The sequence below is a fragment of the Bombyx mandarina genome, chromosome 12 (genome assembly GCF_030267445.1).
Source record: "Bombyx mandarina strain Sakado chromosome 12, ASM3026744v2".
Classification (NCBI taxonomy): Eukaryota; Metazoa; Arthropoda; class Insecta; order Lepidoptera; family Bombycidae; genus Bombyx; species Bombyx mandarina.
The window spans coordinates 15,281,461-15,306,580 of record NC_143219.1 but is presented as its reverse complement, the minus strand read 5'-3'; the positions used below and the strand labels follow the sequence as shown (position 1 = coordinate 15,306,580).

Sequence of the window (25,120 nt, the reverse complement as noted above, 5' to 3'; positions counted from 1 at the left end):
ACCCTCTTCGTTGTGATGTTCTATTTAAAGGTCTCACAAATTATTTGTGGTAGGTAGCGGCTTGACTATGCTCCCACCATAACAGAGGTCTACAAGCTACGGTAACCATTTACCTCTAATATTCCATAAAATGACGAGTTTGTGATACTATAATATGAATTCGATTCCCTTGCTTTGCTGGACAAACTTAGTGTGTTGAGCACGCTTGCTACTATTGTCTGACTGCTTAAAATATTTAGACGTAGAAATATGAGTATCTGATTTCTGTAGTGCGGGGAATTCTAGTTTGAAACTAGGGGAAAAGTTATTTATAAAAAAAAATCCTTGATATTTTTTCTCATTGTGGTGGGTAGCCATCATACAGCGCAAGATATTTGACAGATGCCTGAATCTCGCTTACAATATTTTCAACATAAGCTTGCATATATACAAATTCCGACCAACGACATTTGGGACCGTCGGTCTGCCGAGCAATATCACCCGCTCGGTGGAAGATCTTCCTTTCGTCGTCTAAGCCTACATCGTTATCAAGCTATCGACATAGCACAGTGGATTAGTGAGCTGAAGTGGCAATGGGCTGGTAATATTAGCCGAAGAAACTGATAGCTCTTTGGGTAAACATGTTCTTGAGTGGAGACCGCGAATTGGCATACGTAGTGTAAGACGCCATCAGGCTTGGTGGAGTGACGATCTATGCTTGTGGCTGGCAAGAGCTGGATGAGAGAAGTGAAAGATCGTGCTCAGTAGCACCCAAATCGAGAGGCCTATGTCTGGCCTGCTATGTAGACTGCTATTGACTGACGATGATGACGATGAAAAACATCTGTATATTAATACGTGAAGCAAAATTTTGTATCCTTTTTTACGAAAACTGCGCGGACGGAGCAGTATGTAATTTCCCACACTTATAGAGAATATAGAGAAGAAGTGCAGAAGGCTAATATTTTTTTTAAATTATGCATAAAAAATACAATAAATCAATTAAAAAATATTAGACACACTACCGTGTATTTGACACACACGCGCATGCATACATATACATGTTTGCATATTGTCAAACTTTTCTTATTGCTTATAGTCTAATGTCAAATTGAGAAAAGTTTAAATATTGTTTGTCTTCATTAATATATTTTTTTTTTTTTTGCTTTTTATTGCTTAGATGTGTGGACGAGCTCACAGCCCACCTGGTATTAAGTGGTTACTGGAGCCCATAGACATCTACAACGTAAATGCGCCACACACCTTGAGATATAGTTCTAAGGTCTCAGTATAGTCACAACGGCTGCCCCACCCTTCAAACCGAAACGCATTACTGCTTCACGGCAGAAATAAGCGGGGCGGTGGTACCTACCCGTGCGGACTCACAAGAGGTCCTACCACCAGTTTGCCTAAAGTTTAGTCTTGGCGAATTCTGTGATTATAGAATTTGACCATAGAATCATAATAATGTTGAAACTTATAATTTCAATTAACTATAGTCGAATTTCGACTACTGCGGGACCACTAGTAATATCAAATACATAAAAACCTCGATCAAAACAAAACAAAGTTTAAAGCTATATAAGCAACGCTAACTCAATGATCTGAGGCACTGAAGTAAATATTTCATGTCAATAACTCGGAATTTCCACTACCTTGGAAGTTATAACGATGCTTTACGCCACGGTGGTTACTGGGTATGCCGTAATTGTCGTTTCTCTGTGACCGCTCAATTAACACGGAATCAACTTTATTTTATTTTAAAATTCGTAATAGGGTTCATTATTTTGCTTGTTTTATAAAAAAATACAAAATTCGTATCCAAATTCTGTTCTGCATCACAGTCGAAAGATATATAAGTAAATAATCAGATCAGCTGGCTACAAAACTATATACTAATCTACCAAAAAAGTGAATGGAAAATAATATGAATGTAATAAAATAGAATATTATTATATATAGGTACAATATGTTAGTTATTCATTCAAATTTATTTTAAAACCTTCAAAGTATGCTCATTTAGGAACGATACACTTACGCCCACGAATAATCCAATCATCAAAATATTTTAAGCGATTTTTTTTCGGGGCAATTTTCAGTGAACGTTGCGAATTATGCCTTCTAACGGGTGCTACAAAGTGGTAATTTGAGTTTAGAACAGGAAGTAGTTTGTTGGAGCCATATCTGCTGTATTCACAGCTTATTAGTTGGTTACTGATAGTATTTAAGTTGAGTTTGGTTGAGTTTTTGGTCCAAAAATTCTTTCACAATGATGGGCACAAATCTTTCCACAAATGTATATATAAAAAGCAAGTAGACCTGTTTGATACTCGAATGTTTTTTTAAGGTAAGAATCGAACTTACGACGCTCGGCTTAGCACTCGGGAATGTATTACTAGTTTTTTAAGATCAAGATTACAAGACGTACTGTAAAAGAAAAAAAAAAGATAGATTTCTATATTACGTAGTTAGTTTTTAAATTCTAGATAAGCACACGGTACCTGCTTCCAACGTATTCTCACGTACTGCGGTCACATCGCTCGTAGAGACCCTGATAACTCAACGTAGTTGGTCAGGTTAACGGGAGAAGATCTCGCGGATGCTCACTTACGCGATGGGCTGATCTGGTAAAGACGCTCACCAACCTGCCGATAACCGAGGCTATAAGTCCGCCAGGTGTAAGAAGACGTAGGAAAGCATAGTACATTGAATGGTCAACATTTAAAACTAGACACGACCTTTAGCAATGAAAAGACCGACTCAGAAGAAGAAGAAGCACACGAATACACGGCGCTCGGTATAGTTCAGATTAAAGACATCATAATAACGTTATCGTTTAGTTGGTTTTAAAATACATATAAAACGTATTCATTTTTTTATTATTTATTAATGTGACTAATATGACAATTGTCGTAACTGTACGACTATCCATACTTAGCCAGCCAACGTCGATGTCAGGAGCCAGCAAATGAATATTTTACAGCAGTTGAAACTATTCTCAAATGCAGTGGAGTACGAGGATGCTTGCGATCTAAAGAACTCCTATTTGATCACAATCCAATTAAAGCATATTCGTTGATTAATATTAAATTCAGTTTGTCAGAAACAAACTACTGAAACTGACAACCCTCAACCTTATTTCTTGAGACTGGTGGTGGCATTTACTTTGTCTATGGGCCTAGGTACGCTCTTTAGTATTAGGCGGCTCGTAAGCTCTTTAGTAAAAATACAAAAGGTACAATTTTAAACACGGGTTTTAAGGGTAGGTGGAGTGACGCAGCTGATGCAATACCAAGAACTCACTACTGCATTATTATGTGGAAGATTTAAAAAGGTGCTTCATAATTTCGTATATTATCCTATTAAAGCCCTGCTTTAAAAATCGAACAACGTCTAATAAAAAAATAGTAGATAGACACCAATAAATAAATAATTAATCAAACAAAACTAACAACAATAACTGTAGTGCGAATTAAGATTAAAAAGTTGTAATTTAACAAGTGCAACAATAACGGCTTGTACAGTTGCGGTCGAAATAAATCGTAGCCTGCGCCATCTCTGTAGCTCTCTTCCACTTAAAACGTCCGATGCTTACACTGTAGCGTAATTTCTGATAGAGAGATATTACATTTTTTACAAGTGTAGAAGTCGTCGTGGCCTAAAGGATAAGACGTCCGGTGCATTCGTATGTAGCGATGCACCGGTGTTCGAATCCCGCAGGCGGGTACCAATTTTTCTAATGAAATACGTACTCAACAAATGTTCACGATTGACTTCCATGGTGAAGGAATAACATCGTGTAATAAAAATCAAACTCGCAAAAATTACAATTTGCGTAATCACTGGTGGTAGGACCTCTTGGGAGTCCGCACGGGTAGGTACCACCACCCCGCCTATTTCCGCCGTGAAGCAGTAATGCGTTTCGGTTCGAAGGGTTTGGGTAGCCATTGTAACTATACTGAGACCTTAGAACTTATATCTCGAGGTGGGTGGCGCATTTACTTTGTAGATGTCTATGGGCTCCAGTAACCATTTAACACCAGGTGGGCTGTGAGCTCGTACATCCATTTAAGCAATAAAAAAAAAAAGTGTTTCTTAGAGGATGCTTTTCTGTATCGGTGTGATTAAGTGACGCGCGTGCTGTTTGTGAACCCTAGCATCGTGTTCTTAAGGCTGAAAATTAATGATATTGTCAATATCACCTTGATCAATATCACTCGCTCAGTGGGAGGTCTTCCCTATGTCGTATACCTACAATCTTAATCGTAAGCGGTGCTAGGCATAGCGACTATTGTACCTTTCGCAATGTTCCCTGTCGCGACTACTTAGGATAGGAATTCAAGACATCGATTTTTCAAAACAATTGGTACTTAGATTTTATATCTGACTGACTCGGTGGTGCAGTAATTAGCGCTCCTAATTATTGCTTAGCATCAAACAGACTGTGCTTCTCAAACCACAGCCCATAAACGATTATGTTTTACTCTTAATCTATACTGTTTTCCATAAATAGAGCTTACTTATTTAATTCGGAAAATATATTTAAAAATTCAACTTCAATCCATAAAACGGTATCGTATTCTTAATCTATACTATTATTATAAAGAGCAAAGATTTGTTTGTTTGTTTGTTTGTATTGAATAGGCTCTTAAACTACTGAACCGATTTGACTGTTTGGAAGCTACACTATTCCCGAGTGACATAGGGTATAATCTTTCTTTTTTAATTAGGGATCCTTACTAATACTCCAATAATGTAACCCAAGGTGTAAAAAAATTACCTAAAATATTCTTTACATCGCGTGCCCTGCGAAAACTATTGATGATAGAATAAAATAATGTACTACGACTTTGTAGCACACATTATTATTTACAAAAAGTGTCGCGACAGCACATGTCTCACTATTATAGTTATGCCGCAATAAGTGTTCTTTTATTCAAAAAAAAACAAAACAACGTCAAATATCGTTGATTTTTTTGTTTAAGACCCGAGCGGAGCCGGAGCGGGCCGCTTGTTGAAAAATAAAACTTTACCTGTATTTGTTACGGTACGGTGTAACAAACGCCCGGCTCGGACTATTTTACAGCATCGCCTAGACAAATTTCGAAGCGAGATAAGAAAGAAACAGGACAAAGCCGCATTAAGGGGGAGCTTGTGGCGTTTAATGCGGATTAAAGGGGAACAGATGACCGTGCAAAGGGATTAGTTTTAGGCCAAGATAATGATAATGAAATGAAATTTTCGGCTTTCAGGATCGAGCCGTGTTGCATGGGCTTACGCATCACGAAATTAAAATTCATTGCGTATTTATTTAGTTATATAGTTATAGTAGCATTTATGTTGCAAAGAATGGATTTTTTTATTTTTTTTTTGTTGTCCTTGTAGGCAAACGAGCATACGGCCCATTGATGGTGAGTGGTTACCGTCACCCATGGACTTCAGAAATTCTAGGGGCATTCAGAATTAAAAATAGTTTTGTGCTTCAATTTCTAATTGGACTTTCGAAGCTGAGTACTTTAAGTTTATGTAGATGATCAAACAAGATCAAAACCCAACTGTTAACGTGATTTCATTAAACAATAGATGCTATACTATAAAAGTTGGCGTCTACTATGGAAAATCAGACTGAAGTTAGAGCCTGGTGGGCCGTGAGTAGAGGATTCGATTCCCACATCGGACATCTGCCCAAAGTTATTTGCTTTCTTTCTGGGTTTTAAATATCTATATTATTATTTTTTGTTTATTATAGATTAGGTGGGTGGACGAGCTCACGGCCCACCTGGTATTAAGTCTTACTGGAGCGCATAGACAGCTACGACGTAAATGCCGCCACCCACCTCGAGACATAAGTTCTAAGGTCTCAGTTTTTACAGTATTTATTTACACCTATGTAAGTATGTGTAAGTTCTCATATAGATATATATTTATTTTGATACTCGATATTTATTTATCAGGTTTAAATTATAAGCTTTCACAAAGAAATGTGATTGTGATTTTGGTATTGCTGATAAAAATTAAATTAATGAAATTAAATTAAAAGTCCGCATTTAAGATAACAAAGGTTGCAAAAGTATCTGATTATCGTTAAAGTTTATTCAGAAGCCTTTGGGTGATATTTAAATATACAAAGCAAAAAATTGAGATGAAATATTTGGAAAACAACATTATAGGAAATAAATATAAAAATGAATTGCTTTTCGAGAACACGAGAACGGCTGGACCGATTTGGCATATTATGCTCTTGAATTATTTGTGAAAGTCCATAGAAGGTTTAAAATGTAAATAAATATGAAAATGCTCAGAATTAAATAAAAATAACAATTCTGTTTTTCCTTTGATGTGTCCCCGTCCCCCATTTTATACAAAAGTTTAGGACTTTTATTTATCGATTAATGCACTACGAAGTTTGCCGGGTCAGCTAGTAGTAAATAAATAATTGGGGCTTAATTCATCATCTGCTTCAAAACCTGCTACTTCAACTACTGCTCAAACCAAAGGATGATTGATATACGTACTTATGTACGTTCAAATAATAAAAACCATATAAGTTTTGTAAACAAATATCATCAATATACAAACCCACGTCTGTTCCAGTTAGTAGAATCTCTCCGCTTACATCCTCAATATTCAATAAAGCGGAAAATGTAAGTCTTTCCGCAGCCGACTCATTTCCACGCCGATGTTTAGTTCCCGGACGGGCTGGGAATCGAATTCGCGTCGTCGCAATGTTTCCGGTCGTACGAACACTCAACAATGTGTGAGAGTTTTATCTTTTTTTGAAAACATCATTATCACAGCGAATTTAGGTTTCCAAGGTGCTCAGAGGATAGCACGTAACTAGATTTAATGGCGATTAAATTATAAAAATTATAAAAAAATTCAATGGAATAACTTTTTTTTATTGCTTATATGGGTGGACGAGCTCACAGCCCACCTGGCGTTAAGTGGTTACTGGAGCCCATAGACATCTACAACGTAAATGCGCCACCCACCTTGAGATATGAGTTCTAAGGTCTCATAAGTAGTTACAACGGCTGCCCCACCCTTCAAACCTAAACACGTTACTGTTTCACGGCAGAAATAGGCAGGGTGGTGGTATCTACCCGTGCGGACTCACAAGAGGTCCTGTTTTAATAATAACTGGGAGCAAATTAAGCACGGTCATTTAGCACCAATTTAGGATTCCCTGTATTATGAGTACCAGATTATGATAAACATACTTTATATTTAAATATATATACATATAGATAATACACCCAGAAAAAGAGCACACAATCGTGTTCGTCACACAATGTTTGTCCGATGTTGGAATCGAACCCACAGCACCCGGCGCAGTAGTCAGAGACGCTAACCACTGCACCATCAAGTCAGTCATCTATACTAATATTATAATATAAAGAGGAAAGATTTATTTGTTTGTTTGTTTCAAACTACTGAATCGATTTGAAAAATTCTTTCACTGTTTGAAAGCAACACTATTCCCGACTGACATAGGCTATAATATTTTTTGTTTTTAAATTAGGGATCCTTACTAAAACTCCAATAATGTAACCTAAGGAGTAAAATTTACCTGAAATATCCTTTACATCGCATGCCTTGCGAAAACTATTGATTCTACGCTTTGTAGAACACATTATTATTTGCAAAAAATGTCGCGACAGCATATGTCTAACTATTATAGTTATACCGCAATAAGTAATATTTTTTAAATAAAAGAACGTCAAATATCGTTGAAATTTTTGTTAAAGACCCGAGTGGAGCCGGAGCGGGCCGCTAGTCGGTTATATAACATGTATATTGAAAGAGTGAAAATCGGAAAGAAAAATCATTACGAATCGATAGAGCTAAGCGATTAGAGATCGCCAAGGTACTAGTAATTCAATTTATATTTTTAAAGTGAATGCAGGCAAGATAACCTAATTTTTGTTCTATATTTTGCTGTGGTTTGTTTGGTTTAAATGGTTATCTTTCCAAGCTGCACAAATGCTTTGCGATACAAATAGATGGTTGTAATCTCACGATAAATTCTAACTTAAGTTATTGTATATCTAATCTTTGCTGGTTGTGTTTTAATTTTATGTTAATGTTTAACTATTAGATTGATACTACTAGCGAAAGAGAGGCATTTCAGTTATACTAGAAAACTTGAAAATATAATAACTTTAAAAAGTGAAAATGTAATAAGTGAAATCTATTTAAAAATCCGGTATCTAGTATATCAAAATGCAGAAAGAGAACTGAAACCACTCAGCTGAGTAACGTTTTTCAATTAAATTTCCATAAATATGCTTCATTTTATTTGTTACGTTTTTTTCCACTAGTCCGTTCAATTAGTGTAAAATTGCATCGCATCAAAACTGTAACGTCTGCAGTACAAGTTTTTGAAAAAGGAAAGAAGTCTTTGTGCATAACGGTTTGAACGGTGATTTTCATAAAACAACTAACTGATACATACGACCTTTTGTATAGTTCTTGAATGGTATGGTATTGGAAAATATTGAGTCTTAATACAATCCGAGTTTTACGTTTTGTTTGCTTTTCATTTTGAAATTGTTACTACAAGTATTTTTTGTTTCATTGTTTTTAGTTTAATCACTATCCATTTCGTGCCCATTTTTATGAACGTAGCTTGATTGAATATCGATGGCCTGGCTGATCCTAAGAGTTTTCTTCCACTCATAGACACCAGCATATTTTAATCAAACAAACAAACACAATCAATCACGAAGATCTTCTTAGATGTCGTTTGAAAGACATTATGTGGTCCTGAAGATACGTCACGAAGCCAGAATTTATCACTACTGTTCACCTCAAAATAGGAGATGAAAGTCTCATTGCCATTTTAATATAGCTGACCTTTTCATCTAAATGCCATCTATAGAATCACCTATGGTATTTACATTAAAATACGGTACTACTGTCAGTTGAATCACAGACGGGAGGATAGGAATAATTTGGAAAAGGTAATTGAGGAATCAGTACTACTGCTACGATTGAGTTTGAGTAAGACAAGAAGATTGGCTAGGAGATGTCGTAGCAGGTGGAGGTGGCTAGGGCTATATACTCATATCCCATTATGAACGATCAGGTAGACTCATATTATTAGTATCTTATGGCTTTAACTGGTTGTGAGCCATGTCCTTTTCTTTCTATTGTGGTAAATCCTAACTACTGAAACTACTTCCAGAAATGTCATCGCAATTAATAAAAAGACGGATCTCATTGCAACAGTTTTTATAGTTATTATCTTGTCTTTGAACGAACGCAAAAATCTGACTTTAGACTTAAAAAGTCATAAAATCATGCGTGGAACCTTATAAGATTTAATCTAATAATCTTGGAAACGCTAAATACGGTTTCAGAATATAGATGATGAATGTATTTAGATTGAAGATTATTTTCAACTACCTTCGAAGGCGAATGTATACCATGGTCGTCGGTTATGGACATCAGTCAATGACAGAGGCAGGGTATTGCTTTTCTTAAAAGATGTGGAAAAATCGTGAGGGAAAGACTCTGAAAAGGGTGCAGTGCTTACAAGCAGTAAAGATGGACGCTACTCTGGGGGTCGGTGGTGAAAGTTTAACACTATTATCGAAATTATACTCTTGACCGAAGTGATCTTTGCGATACAATCGTTATATAAAACTATCAAGAAAAAAGTTACAAGAAAAACATAATATCCTAAAAGAAATCTCTTTAAGCCTATCCTTTTTTCATATCAATGTCAGTACAGGTCACCCGGAGACCTCACGTCAGACCAAAGTCACGGGTCAAAAAATGTATAAATATTAATATAAATTGAGCTCAAGTCCGAAGGCTTCGTACTACATTTATCAGCTTGCTGCAGACGCGGTCTGGTTCCAAGACGACACCTTTTTAGTAGCCCGACATTTATAAAGGAGGTACCCAGACATAGATATATGCTAGATGTGATTGTGTGAACAAATTCATTGTTGAATTTAAAGCTGTAATTTTTTCTTTGTTAATGATATAATAATGATATAAGGCTCATATTTTTTAACCGACTTAAAAAAGGAGGAGGTTTGTTTTTGGTATGTTTTTTTTATGTTTGTTACCTCATAGCTGTTTACTCCATGAATCGATTTTGATGATTCTTTTTTTATTACAAAGCTGACGCTTCACGTGTCGTCCCATATCAATTTAGTCCAATTCTGATAACGGTATCCACGAGAAAACCATATAAGCCTTAAATTTGCATTAAGTACGTGTGCCACAAATAGATGAATAGCTCAATAGCTCAATATCACGCCAACCGATTTCGATGATTATTGTTTTTAGTAATTTGTTTTAGAATATCTTTTTTTCTATTTGAAGTCTGTTTTTGTTAAAGCATGTCTATTTATAACTATTTATTTATTGTTGCTATTATTATTTGTTCGAAGGTTTTATTATATTAGAATAAAAACAGTACTATCCTATCTTATCTTACTTCCTACGTTCCAACGGAAATAAGCACAAAGAAAGTATTTTTTTCTTCAAACACCCTGTAGCTATCGTCAGTAGCATAGTGAAATGGTTATATTTCAATATGTAATTTCTTTAATACTAAAATTTCTAGCACTGGCTTCAATTAAGTTAAAAAAACTGCTTTCTTTCTTCTTCCTTCCCCTACTTTCTTTTTAAAAATCGGAAAATTGTGAGAAACATAAACTTAAATAACTTCAAATGTTAAAAGTCGCATCCATTATTTTATATATCAATGCAAGAAATGACTTTAAGACTGAAATAATTTATCTTGGGAGCAATCAAGACGGTAATTTTAGGAAGGAGTTCGTTCTGAAACTATTCGACTGTACTTCCAAGTTTTAATATTGTCGGACAAATTAGTTTTTTTTTTTTTTGCGTACCTGAATTTATATATTTGCAGACTACGGATTTATTAAGGTTTTTTGTGTGAGTTTGCTTAATATTTGCACAAATCGTGCCGCTAAGTTTTCTTTCTTTGTTATGTTTATTGTTATTAAGTCGACATGCTTAATAAAATAAAAAAAAACTGCAAATATCTTCAGTTTGCAGATACAGATTGGCTTAAGCTCATTAAAATGTTACAAACATTAAAAATAGCATTGTTAATATTATAATCTGTACTCATATTAAAAATAATAATAAATGAAATCAATAAAATATTTGCAAGACTATTTTAATGAGTAAATTCTTAATAGTGTCTTTTTCATACAATTTTGTTCTTCTCACATTTACCATTTGAGTGAGTGTGTGAATCGAAACGTGAAGAATCAATAGCTTTTGAGCTTTAGAGCTTCGATGTCACGTAGTTCATATTATGAGAAAGATATAAGTTTCATCGTGGTCCTTATGACCTTTTAGAGTTTATTAGTACGAAATATAAGTTTTTGGAATAAGTTTTTAATATTGGAACTGGCTTACCTGGTCTCAAGCGATTACCATTACTCTTAGGTATCTTAACATGAATATCGGGAATAACTTATTTTTGTGATGTACATTTTCTTGGTAACCGCATTTTATTCAATTTGTTGATTCTCTTGTCGCCGTCGTTGCCCAAAGGATAAGGCGTTCGGTGCATTCGTGTCTAGCGATGCATTGGTGTTCGAATCCGACAGGCGGGTACCAATTTTTGTAATGCACGTATAAATGTTCACAATTAACTTCCACGGTGAAGAAATAACATCGTGTAATAAAAATCAAACCCGCAAAATTATAATTTGCGTAATTACTTGTGGTAGGACCTCTTGTGAGTCCGCACGGGTAGGCACCACCAACCCGCCTGTTTCTGCCGTGAAGCAGTAATGCGTTTCGGTGTGAAGGGTGGGTAGCCGTTGTAAATATACTGACTTAGAACTTATATCTCAAGGTGGGTGGCGCATTTACGTTGTAAATATAATGGGATCCAGTAACAACTTAACGCCAGGTGGGCTGTAAGATGATCCATCCATCTAAGCACTAAATAAAAAAAAATCTAAGTTAATGGTTCTCGTTTAAAAAAAATATCAATTATTAATTAATCGTTATCTAAAAAGTCTGTCTAAGTCATTAACAAGCTACGCATATTAAATGATTTTGAAAACTTTCGGAGTAGTCATAATTTATCAAAACTCGGCATTTTCATAAACATTCTCGCCTCAAATCCCTTCTCACTCAAGGATCGTTGATGCAATTTTACAGCCAAATTACGTCGATGGTACCGTGAGGGGTGGAAAGCGTGAAACTTAAGCCGTACTCCTCTGAAGCTGCAGGCGACGATTTAATTTCGACAGATACCGAATTCGACGTAGATATGGGCAAGCATGTTAAGATGACGACTAATAGCCAAATGCACAAAATTTGGGATTAGAGAAATAATAGGGGTCAAAGTATGAAATTGCCGTTCTATTGTAATAGATACTTCGAATTGACATAGAACCTTCATGGTTTGAGATTTTTCAGTAAAACTTTTATATCAGATGTTTTCACTTTCGTCCGTAGCTCTTATCACCGACTCCTTTTTAAATTATCCGGCTATGGAATGAGCTCCCCTCTACGGTGTTTCCCGAGCGCTATGACATGTCCTTCTTCAAACGAAGCTTGTGGAGAGTATTAAACGATAGGCAGCGGCTTGGCTCTGCCCCTGGCATTGCTGACGTTCATGAGCGACGGTAACCACTCACCATCAGGTGGGCCGTATGCTCGTCTGCCTATACGGCAATAAAAAAAAGCTATATTTTACTGTTTATTTTCGTAGTGTTCCTATAACCTTTTAAGGCTAAGCAATCCGTGGGCTAATCTGCGATACACGTGTCCAAACACAAAGCTATTGAATGTTTTAAAATTCATCCTCAAATTCTGATCCAGCATCCCTGACATCATGCAATGCAAATTGCATGCATGCGTGGCTCTGAATTCTGGTTGCCAGGCTGTAAATTGCTTTTGCCCGGCTGATCTAAACATTGACTGCAGGGACCCTTTTGATAAAGCCGCTCCACTGTTTAACTTAGTGGGCAGAGACTATTGATTGGATCCAGGCTTAGCACGAGATTGATCGTCGCAGATTTCAAGAGCACCTACTAGTAATTCTCATTTGTTATCCTCTTATACAGTATCCAAAATGTATGTATATTTGTATTTTTATTTTAATGTATAGATGGGTGGACGAGCTCACAGCCCACCTGGTGTTAAGTGGTTACCGGAGCCAATAGACATAGACTACGTAAGTGCGGCCACCCACCTTTCTATCTGGCGGTAGGACCTCTTGTGAGCTCGCACGGGTAGCTACCACCACCCTGCCTATTTCTGCCGTGAAGCAGTAATGAGTTTCGGTTTGAAGGGTGGGGCAGCCGTTGTAAGTATACTGAGATCTTAGAACTGGCGCATTTGCATTTTAAATGTCTATGGGCTCCACTTAACACCAGGTGGGCTGTGAGCTCGTCCACACATCTAAGAAAAAAAGACACGAGTTCTAAGGTCTCAGTATAGTTTCAACGGCTGCCCCATCCTTCAAACTGAAACGCATTACTGCTTCACGGCAGAAATAAACGGGGCTGTGGCACCTACCAGTGCGGTCTCACAAGAGGTCCTACCACCAGTAAAAAATATTTTATACACCTATTGCCCACTAATGCTGAGGGATCGTCCGACAATTTGTAGCGTTCAAGGAAACTTATTAACATAAGCGAGTTCATAAATAAGATTTTATATTTGCAAAGCACTAAAGTAAAAAAAAACATGAATGGATTCAATTCCATAACCGTGGTGCTTTGGAAGAATACAGTTGTTTGAACTTAATAGTCCATCCCCAGTCTGTTCCAGTATTGGCTGGTGTAAATCACCAATTATTTTGGTAAATACGCATGACTATACGAAGTATACGAATGACAATGATGTCGGAATCATTTAAGGAAATTTAAAATCAAATATTTTTCACAACCAATTTATTATGAAACAAAAACATTCGTAAAAAGCGTATCAAACAAAACTTACTAAAACTAATAACAGCTTTTAAACATAATTTTAATTATAAATTATAATATTGCAATACACAATCACAGTACAATCATTATTATCATTAAATTATTTTACATCATTCATTTACTTTCGATCGGTTAACAAGACTCGTCTACTTTTTACAGAATTTAATGGTTCGTTCCTTTATCATATACAATAAATTTCGAAGAAAACTTTGAAAGGATCCTCTGAATTCGATGAATTCATAATTTTGTTCATGCTGCTCCTACAAGTATTGTTTAAAATATAAAATAAAAAATCGTGAATTTTTTTCGACGCTAACATTAAAACCTAAACAATACTGTAATTAGTTCAGCAGTAAAAAATTATTACGTCATAAACCTTGTACTTAGTTAATTAACAGTGAAAAAAGCATAGTTGAGCGAAACAATCTTTAATCTTCGAGCAATTCATGAATTTCCCATCAACAAAAAAAAATTAATCGAAAATACCTATTTTAATTTTACGTCGCAAATTTTAAATTTACCAACAAACCAACTTGAACCTAATAAATTGTAATAGTTAAAAAAAATTGTCAGCATCGATTGCTCACATAATTGCTCAAAAATTGCTCACGCAAAAAAAAATCCATGCTAATTCAAAACGCAAGACTCGTAGGTCGGTATCATGTATTTAATGTTTATGAATGCGTCCGGACCACCGTAGCGTTCCAATATCTGTAGCGTGTCCTCGATGAGGTCGCCAACGTTCTCGCCTCTCGTCGTCGTGTGATCGATACCGGACCCCATGTTTCCTAAGAACATAGCCTTAAGTAGAATAGAGCTGAGATTCTTTACGAATACAGACAAATATAATCATCGCCTTAAGAATTAGACGCCCAATGTACTTGTATCAAGAGATGCGAAATTCAAATCAATAAAGTAGATATAAGTTTTTATTTATTTATTGCTTAGATAAGTGGATGAGCTCATAGCCCACCTGGTGTTAAGTGGTCGGTGGAGCCCATAGACATCCACAACGTAAATGCGCCACCCACCTTGAGATATAAGTTCTAAGATCTCAAGTACAGTTACAACTGCTGCCCCACCCTTCAAACCGAAACGGATTACTGCTTCACGGCAGAAATAGGCGTGGTGGTGGTACCAACCCGCGCGGACTCACAAGAGGTCCTACCACCAGTATGTTCGACATTATCATTGTATTTAATTCATATCTTTAGAGTGTCATAGAAATAAGCATGTCAACATCACAGCACTACTAGTAAAAAGCTAAAATTGTATCTGAAAATATTTGTACGATTCCCAACGATACTTTTGGTTGGAATCCCGACAGCATCTATATTGGTTACACGGTTTCGCATCTCAATTGACTGCCATCAATCATTCTCGGCGCTCAAAATAATTGACACGCGCGAACGCCAGACGTCGACATATTGTTTTCGACCTAATAGACTTGTCAGAACATCCCGAGTAGATTAATTACAAAAGTAAAATAGTGTTGGGCACGTAAAATCGATATTGTTTGAAATAAATATAAAACAATGAAATCGGAACACTTTCAAATATTTTGAAGGAGCCTTAAATATTTATATAGAGCAAAAATTAGAAATTAATTTATTTAAATTAATTTAAATTAAAAAAAAAAACATTGAAATATTTCATAATATATTAATTATTTTGAACGAAAATCAGTAATAACTTAATTTTTATTAAATCAATAACTTCCTTATTTAAAGGAATTTGAAAGAACAATGAAAATACGTTTTTTCATTTAAGCCAACGCCGCAGTTCTAATAATTTATTCTTTTTTGAGAAAGCCTAAGAAATTAAATCTACAATGCCGTAAAGACACATCAAAAAACATTATTAGCACAGTAAATCGGGTGACGATATGTCCCCACGTCCCTAAACGTTGTTGTATCAGTACAGTGTCCTCAGTGTGAGTTTTTAACATTCTCGATAGCGTAAAAGTTAACTGATTTCGTGTCACGTCACACGAGCGGCGTGCCACTCAACGTGGTCTGACACCTGACCGCGCATTGTTACGGGAATCCGACGAACCCCACCGGCTACCGGTTTTTGTTCAATGCGTATTGCAGACGAGCGATTTGAAAAGCGCATTTATATCCTTTTCATTGTTAAAGAATTGGACAAATTCAGAAATTTGTAAAGAAATTTGGCTCATATCAACTTTGTTTTTTTTAATAAATATTTATGTGCTTATTTTGTTAATTAAAAAATTTAAATTATTTTTTTTTTTTTTAAATTTAACACTATTCCCGGTCATTCCAGATGTACTATAAATACTATTTATCGCGATAATTAAGACCATTAAGTTTATTATTTTATAACATAACCTTGAAAATTGAAAAAAATAAAAAAATATTATAATTGCATTTTCTATCAAATTGGAAATATTTCAATAACTATCGTAAAGGTATTTCTCAAGCATTCCAATTAATTTTATCGAAACGACTTTTTCGTCGCCCGTGTGCTTAGAACGGTTGCAGCCCATTTTCTCTTGTTGCAAAATAGTTGCGGCTGGGGTGTCATGTGCTCACCGAGTTTCGCTCATTTCGCGACAATGTAGCGTTTCGGGAATTGTTTGTCGTTAAAGGTTGCTTGAACATTTAACATGTGCCATACCATCTTCAGGATTTTTTATTGCTTTATTTAATTATGGATAAGATTTTTTATTTTATTATCTAGATAGATAAAGTAACTAGGGTTGCGAAGGACCTGATTTGGTTTGACTCTCATTTTCAGTTCGGACAATTCATAGTACCGTGTATTCTGAATTTACTTTCCTGTTTGTTTCTATCAAGAATCAATATTGGGTTACTTTAGATCAAATTACATAATATAAACTGCTTGAACTATCAACAATATAATGCCGTGACACGAGGTAAACATAGATAAATTTCCCAGAAACAATAATATAAAAAAATAATAATATATGTCAGAAACTTTTCATTAACAAGATGAGCCACTGACTTACTGCTAATATTTATTAACAAACAATTTAAGCATTATTAATAAACATCAGTAGTAAAATGGTATAGTTGTAGTCATAGTTATAGTAAAACTTTAAAATTTACAAATTAAGCTCGCGCTCCAAACCTACTATTATTCGTAACCGTAAAATATTTATAAACTCGGAACATTTCAATTGAAAATAGTAAAGAAGGGCTTTACAATATTTTAAATCTAGTAGATTAGTACTTACGATTTCTATCCTTGAACAAGTTTAGTACCGGTAGGATCTGTCTGTAGTAAGGGACAAGAGCTTCGCCGACCCTATCAGACCCCGTCACAATCATTTGAATGCATTTTAGGGCGTGACAGATGACTGCAGGGCGCTTCGTCGCCAAGGCATCTAAAATTTCAAACTTGAATTAGGAGAGAGCTTTAGTGGTTTTTAATGGTTTTAGTGGGTTAGGGTTAAATAGCTAACCTACATTAAAGTAAGTAACCATTCACCCCGGAATGGGCTGGGCCTCTTAAACAAATAAAAAACCGGCACTTACTCTTTATGGGAATGATTAGCTGCGGGACCACGGGAAGTATCTTGTACGAGCCTTTAGTCACAAGGTCATGAATACCACGTTCGACGATGAAGCTGTAAGGATAAGTACCCTCGGCTAGCCCATCAAAGAACATCGGCAGGTAGTGATGGAAGTCCAGTTTCTCTATGGGGACCTAAGGGAGAATAGGAATGGTTCGAAAGTGAATACCCATGCAGCGAACTATAGGTTTTTTTTTTTCAGATCGCATCCAAAAGGATATAAATTCATTACCGTAGCCTAAATATGCCATTACGCTAAAGACACAAACATTAAACGACCTTAAGAGTACATCGACGATTTCAATCGTGTCTTAAAAATAATAATGAACGATAACCTTACTTAATCTATACTAATATATAAATCTGCACTGGTTTTTACGGATGTTCCGTTATAACTATTGAACCGTGCATCCGCTAGACTTGAAACTTGGTACCCATGTAGAAAATACATTACTTAATGGATAGGCTGATGGTAGGACCTCTTGTACTGGTGGTAGTACTTTCACTTAATCTGTCCTACGTGGTACATACATATTTACTGGTGGTAGGACCTCTTGTGAGTCCGCACGGGTAAGTACCACCAGCCTGCCTATTTCTGCCGTGAAGCAGTAATGCGTTTCGGTTTGAAGGGTGGGGCAGCTGTTGTTACTATACTGAAACCTTAGAACTTATATCTCAAGGTGGGTGGCGCATTTACGTTGTAGATGTCTATGGGCTCCAGTAACCACTAAATACCAGGTGGGCTATGAGCTCGTCCACTCAACTAATCAATAAAAAAAAAGGCTAATATTTATATGAGTGTTGGACTCCCTAATAATAATGACAATAAATAATAATGTTAATTTTAAATGCCCAACGAAGCGGGCGAGTATGGCTAGTATTATATAGTTTTCTTATTTGTGTCAAAGACTAGACCCTCTGTGCCTCACTCGGTTTCATCAGCATAAATTTACCCACACATCTTGCGAGTTGACTACATCACATTTTCTTTTTATATTTTTTATTGATATAGAACTTACAACCCAGCCGGCAACACATGGCTTTCAAAGCCACATATACCATAGCGACAAGGCCACTACACCCTAAGACACGAGCCCAAGGTTTCAGTTGTGGTTACACAGTCGTTAGACTGTCCCGCCCAAAACCCCGGAAGGATCATTGCTTCAGAAGCAGGCTTGATAGTGGTACCCATCCATGCAGAGTCTGATTAGCTTTTTTTTATTCTGTATATGGGTGGTCGTACTCACGGCCCATCTGATGTTAAGTGGTTACCGGAGCCCATAGACATCTACAACGTAAAAGCCGCCACCCACCTTGAGATATGAGTTCTAAGGTCTCAGTATAGCTAAAACGGCTGCCCCATCCTTCAAACCGAAACGTATTACTGCTTCACGACTGTCACGGTATGCTGATATAATAAACTAAAAAAAAAAAAACTCAGAGGACGACGGTACTAAACCAGAAAACTCAAACACGCTTTCTGAGAAACAAAACTAAAATAATAATTATTAGATTCATTCATCCTTTCTATTTTCAGGAGTATTTAATAGCCTCCAACATTTTGCCACTTGACCGCCATCTTGTTTCCTTTTAAAACAAATCTCTAATACTAGCTATCATGAAAATTCAACAACAGATTAAAATAAGTCTCATAATTGTAAATAAATGACGGGCTAAGCTATAATCAATAGTATTTTCAACCATAATGTACTCAAATTTTTCAAGTGCCTTTCCCAGTTAGTCTTAGAGTACCAGAATAAAACACATTGAGGCTAACAACCTTCCAAGCCAATTGTTTTCCGGTAATAGTGAACTCGATGCAGACGGGAAATTCGCCTCTTTGATAACATTTTCTGAACATCGTCGGTCTCGGAGGCAGGGGATCGAAGACGCCACATTTTGGAGGTGGCACTACTTTTGTGTTCTTTTGTAATGCTGAAACAAACAGACGTTATAGGAACTTTTTTGATTTAAATCATGCAGTGGCAAGCGAAACAGTGGCTACACACAAATTTTATTATGGAAACAATGCCCACTTTAGATTCTGTTCTAGTATTAGATTATATCGAAAAACTGCATATATTACTTTCTTTTTATTTATTTATGTACACACAAAAAAGAAGACATAGTACAAAGTAATAGGAAAATAATGTACAAAGGCACTGTTTATTTCTTTAAGAAATCTCTTCCAGCAGACCTGCAAGAGAATTATGAGAATAATAATTAAAAGTGATGAGAGTGTGTAGAACAGCTAAAATAATAAATACAACATGAGAATTATAGTAATGCACGTACATATAGCAAATATTGTTAGCAAATATTATTAGTAAATTTTTGAAAAAAATATATATTTTCATTTTTAAAGCAACGTATATTTATTTAGCTTTCCCAAGCTGTAGTCATATGAACTGTTATATGAATTAATCTAATGGTACATAACAATATTATTATAATATTTATTTGTCAAACAGCTTATTTTTACGAAAGTCGGCTCTGAAAAAGACTATTTAAGCATATCCAATCAACAAAAATATTTTAGTTATATATTATGGTCCAGTGTACTGGAAACGCCTGGAAATTCCAGATCTGGAAGCGCATTTAGGGGGAGGACAGCTTTCGAAAACATTGAGAACCTACCGAATGCTTCCGTGTATACATTATCCACTATCCACGACAATAATGCTGAGATCAAAATGACAGAAGCATTTGAAAATCGTATTTAAATATTACCAAAATATTCCTCTAACCTTGTATCGTAAAAGCCGGAACGATTCTTGGCTTCCTCGTCTTATAGCCATAAGGATAATTAGGGCTCGGTTTCTTCAGAGAATTCCTGAAATCCTTTCCGCAGCTCTGTGGCACACAAGGCGGCAACAGAACCATTTTAGCGATAATAAATCAAAAAAACATGATACACAGTGTAAAAACGTCTCAAGCAAATAATCTGATAATATCGATCTAAAATGTTGACACAAGTAATAAAATAAGAAGGTAAATTTGTTCAAGGGCCGGCCTCCGATTCTGATTGTTTATTTTGCAACATGAGCGTTGCTTGGCAACCGGGGCATATCGATTGGGCGACGGTAGCGCCGCGGGGTAGCTACCGCCGAACCTCATGAAAACATACGGGATGAATTTGTGATTAAGATAGTTGCGTTTTATTCAACCAACGGGCCCGTTAAGAGACCAAACAAACGCATAATCGCATGTGCAAATATTACGTTTAATATCACACCTATCATTTTGCGTTGAATGATATTAGTCGGTTACCGGAGCCGACAGATATCAGACGTGAACGCCGCAAAATACCTTGATACATGAGGTTGATTTCTCAATTATATTGTAGGTATGCCACACGTAAAATAGTAGCGCAGGACTTTTCTGCTTTATTATTTTGTTTAAAGTCGTTTACACCGATTTTATCATGTAACATCAATTGCAAATTTTTTTTGGATAAAACTGTAGATTGAAGCTTCACATCATCTGTTGTAATTCGTAGTCATTCTCAGATTGTAACACTGTAGAGGCCTGCAATATATTTTGTATTCATCTGAATGCTATAATCACTTCAAACTTTTATCGTAAAGCGGAAAACCTAACCATTTAAATATTAGGCGGATTGAGTTGGTGTAGAATATACATAATATAACATATTTTTATATGTATATTTTTTTAGAATAGGTATGTATGTAATGAGGGGTTTTGTTACAAATTGTATTTATTTTGTTATGCCGTATTGGGGGCTTAACGACGAAAGGAAGATCTTCCACCGAGCGGGTGATATTTGCTCGGTAGACCGACGGTCCGAATGTTGTTGTTTGGAACTAGTATATATGCAAGCTTGTCTTGAAAATTTCGTAAGCGAGATTCAGGCATCTGTCAAATATCTTGCGATGTATGATGGCTACCCGCCACACCATATAAGATATATCGAAATCATTGATTGCCAGGATAAATAAAAATGTGTGTTTTCCCAAAGCAAGTAATATTAATAAGCCCGCCGTTATTAACCGAATTAATTCATGTACATTCCACTCGCCTTAGGCGCGGTCCACGCCGCAGAATTATATTAGCGAAGAGGACTTTTATTACATTTTAATATAAGGTATTCCCTCAATATCTTCTATTCGGAGAAAATCATCTGAATTTTGATCGGTATTCGCTTTCATTGTATATGGGCACAGATGAGTTAAACTTTTAGACGTTGACTAGAATTACAGTTTTACGTTTTGATGCAGTTTTGTTTCTATTTAATTTATTGAAATTGATTGGAATTTTCATTTTTTTTAATTTTTAGAATCGATAAACTTAATGAACATTTATTAAGCAATGTTAGTCGTTACTAATTTTATTCAAAGGATTTCACTCATTCATGTTTCATTAAAACTGCTAATATTTTATACAAAAGTAGGGATGTTCTAAAAAAAAGTCTAGCTTAAAAGAGTAATTAATTAATAATTTACACCGTTATTTTTTTTAAAGTACCTATCAGATTTCACTTCTTAACTAACATTTACATTATCTATGCCATCTTCCAAGGAATTTTAATTATACATTTTAAAAAGGATCATATTCAATAGAGCTTCTCTACAATATAATGTATACAAAGGCAAAGGAAGGAAAATTTCCAGTAATTCACAAAACCAAAAACATTTCATGAAGATACTTTGGAATCAAAATATAATGAAATGCGAAACCCCAGCAATGCAATTCATTCGAAAATTAACGTGATTTTCCGAAGTGGTAAAATTTTCCAAGACTGCTTATGATGATAGAACTGACAATACCTTTGTATGTAAAAGTTTTTTTTTTTCAACCACAAATTATTTATAGCTGCTACACTGGGATTATAATATATGAAAATATTTGTTACGAAAATAGATTCTTATCGGTCGATATAAGGTGAGCCCGCACTGGTTCGAAGTGCGGCACAGACATCAAACAACTTAAACTTTAACCTCATATTTCAGGATGTACGGCGGCATTTGCGCTATAGAGTCTACGGGTTCCGTAGTGATTGATGTTAGATGATCCGTAAACATATCTGTCCATTGTAAGCAATAAAATGTCAACAATACTTTATTTATTCTACAGTTGTTTTATTGACCCGTATGTACAATTACAAACACTACACAACGAAGTTGTGGAGCTATAAAATATGTCGAACTCGCATTAAATTTGGTTGTTCTATATTTAAATTCGGACACATTTATTTCTATGCCACAATAAAAAGATGCTACAAAGTTTGATTTGCATGAATTGAAAGAGGCCATTTTAATAATATATACAGGATTTTAGTGTAACGTCTAGAATAAAACAGAGTGTCAGTCTGCTTTTTTTTTAAAGCAAGATTCCCTATTTAATCATAGGTTGCCTATAGGGGTATTCTAACCAACGCCTGGATAGATAGGTAAGCTTACGGGCTGAATTAAGAGAATTTGCTAACACTGACCCTAGCTTCCCGGGAATTTGGAAATTCCCGGGAATTTGGAAATTGGGCAAGGTTATCGCCTTGCCCAAACCCGGCAAGGATAGGAGAAATCCCTCCAGTTACCGTCCGATCACCTTGCTGTCGCATGTGGGCAAGTTGTTCGAGAGGCTGCTGCTGAGAAGGGTGTCGCCGCACATCCTTCCCAGACCCGAGCAGTTCGGGTTTCGCAGCGGTCACTCGACAACGCTGCAATTGGTCCGCGTCATGCATCACTTGGCGGATCGGTCCAACGCGCGCCAGTACACGGCCGCAGTCTTTCTCGATATCGAGAAGGCCTTCGACCGTGTCTGGCATGCGGGACTGATCCACAAGTTGGTGCAGAACACGGACCTCCAGCACGCCTACGTGCGACTGCTGGGGTCGTACCTGGAGGGAAGATCCTTCTTTGTCGCGGTCGAGGGCGCCAAGTCGTCGGTGCGCCCAGTCTCGGCCGGAGTTCCCCAGGGAAGCGTCCTGGCTCCATTCCTCTACGCTCTCTACACCAACGACATTCCCACGCTCGAGGGTAACCTCCAAGCGTGGGAAGTAGACGTGAAGTTGGCGCTGTTTGCCGACGACAGCGCCTACTTCTCGTCATCCAACATCCCCTCTGCGGCCATTCTGAGGATGCAGAGGCTTTTGGACTTACTGCCCCAGTGGCTGGACCGATGGAGGGTCGCGGTCAACGTGGGGAAGACTGCGGCTATCCTCTTCGGTCCGGTCCGCACAACAGTCGTCCCGGGACAGCTCAGTCTCCGTGGCGCTAATGTCGAGTTTAGATCCAGCGTCCGGTACTTGGGGGTCGATATCGACCGGAGTTTGAGGATGACCGCCCACGCCAATAAGGCGTTGGCGGCCGCTCGCTGTGCGAGATTCCTCCTCCGGCCGGTGTTGGCCTCTAGGTTGCCGGTCAGGACTAAGCTCGGCATTTATAAGACGTATGTCCGTTCCCGTATCACGTACGCAGCTGAGGCCTGGTATCACCTCATCCCGCAGGGTATGCGGGCGAGGTTACAGGTCCAGCAAAATCTGGCTCTTCGCACGATAGTCGGAGCAGGGCGTTACGTCAGAAATGACGTAATCGCCCGGGATCTGGATGTGGAGTCGCTCGAGGAGTTCATCCGGAGGCTAGCTCGTAATCTTTACGAGCGGGCTGACGGTGGACCCCACGAGCACCTCCACAATATAGCTCCCTTGCACGCCAGACCACCTGATGGTCGGGCGCTACCAAGGGAGCTACTGGAACCCCCGGCTATGGTAAGATAGTCGGGTTAATCGGAGTGATATGGGAGTGCTCATAATGAGTGCCCCCATGGGACTGAGCTGTCCACACTCGTCATGTCCCCCCACATCGTTGGGGTGCCCCCTTATGGGGACCCATTTCCCACCCCCGTTGGGTGGACCACTCCCCCGTCTGGGGAGTGTTTAACATCGGTCCCTCCCCGCGACGGTCTTCCCCTTCTGGGGAGCCCCTAGCGGGTGAGCGCCAAACCAGTGCCGCGGCTCCCCCTCTGGCTTGTAGAGGTGGGGCCGCGACATGGGGCCGGTGGCGGGCCCCACGGTTGCTGACTGTTGTCCTGGCTTATGTATATAGTAGAGTAGTTAGTTTTTAGTTAGTTTAGTTAGTTGTGTAGTTAGTTGTAAGGGAAAAAAAAAAAAAAAAAAAAAAAAAAAAATTATAGCATTAGGAAGCAGAGGACAGCAGCCGGCGCCGGGGTGCGTCGTCCGCGGGCACCACTCCTCCTGCATCATCAAGCCCGTCGTATTAAATATATGTATGTATTTTTGTCGATGTGAGTGTGCCGAAGCACGCTGCGAACAGCCCCCCCCAATCCAGTCCTGCATCCATTTCACCCCTGCCCTATGTGGCAGGGAGCGTCTGCCCGGGTAGTGGGGTTTACCCCGAGGCCCGCTCCGTGCCCCCGTAAGGGAGTACGACGACCCCGAAGAAGAAGAAGACCCTAGCAAGAGCAGTGATTCGTTGAATCTACCAACGGATCGGAATCGCGACCCACTGAGCAGATCCGGCGAGAAACTCTATGGGTATATGGGCTAGGCAGCACGTTGAGCTCTCGAAGAGCTTAACGAGGACTATGACTGGTGCTTGAAGTGCCTAAAAGCACTGAGACTGGATTCGGAAGATCCGTAATGTTTTGCGTTGCCCCG

At 37.6% G+C, this 25,120-nt stretch overlaps 2 protein-coding genes across 2 annotated transcripts in view; one reads left to right on the top strand and one right to left on the bottom strand.

Annotated features, from left to right (window-relative positions):
• bru3 (CUGBP Elav-like family member bruno 3) overlaps window positions 1-25,120 on the top strand; it is a 750,372-nt gene that overhangs the window by 251,979 nt on the left and 473,273 nt on the right.
• On the bottom strand, window positions 13,837-20,623 carry LOC114247296 (parkin coregulated gene protein homolog). The gene is made up of 5 exons (XM_028180226.2): window positions 20,232-20,623; window positions 19,265-19,419; window positions 17,447-17,618; window positions 17,146-17,295; window positions 13,837-14,713 (listed from the first exon to the last, which is right to left on the bottom strand). The coding sequence occupies exons 1-5, from the start codon at window positions 20,365-20,367 to the stop codon at window positions 14,553-14,555; spliced, it is 774 nt and encodes a 257-aa protein (XP_028036027.1). The 5' UTR covers window positions 20,368-20,623; the 3' UTR covers window positions 13,837-14,552.

Excerpts from the sequence above, each read along its gene's own strand:
- LOC114247296 (XM_028180226.2), bottom strand. The coding sequence starts at position 20,367 with ATGGTTCTGTTGCCGCCTTGTGTGCCACAGAGCTGCGGAAAGGATTTC. Across the intron at positions 19,420-20,231 it reads TCCGGCTTTTACGATACAAG|CATTACAAAAGAACACAAAA; the intron begins GTTAGAGGAATA and ends TGTTTGTTTCAG. Across the intron at positions 17,619-19,264 it reads GAAAACAATTGGCTTGGAAG|GTCCCCATAGAGAAACTGGA; the intron begins GTTGTTAGCCTC and ends ATTCTCCCTTAG.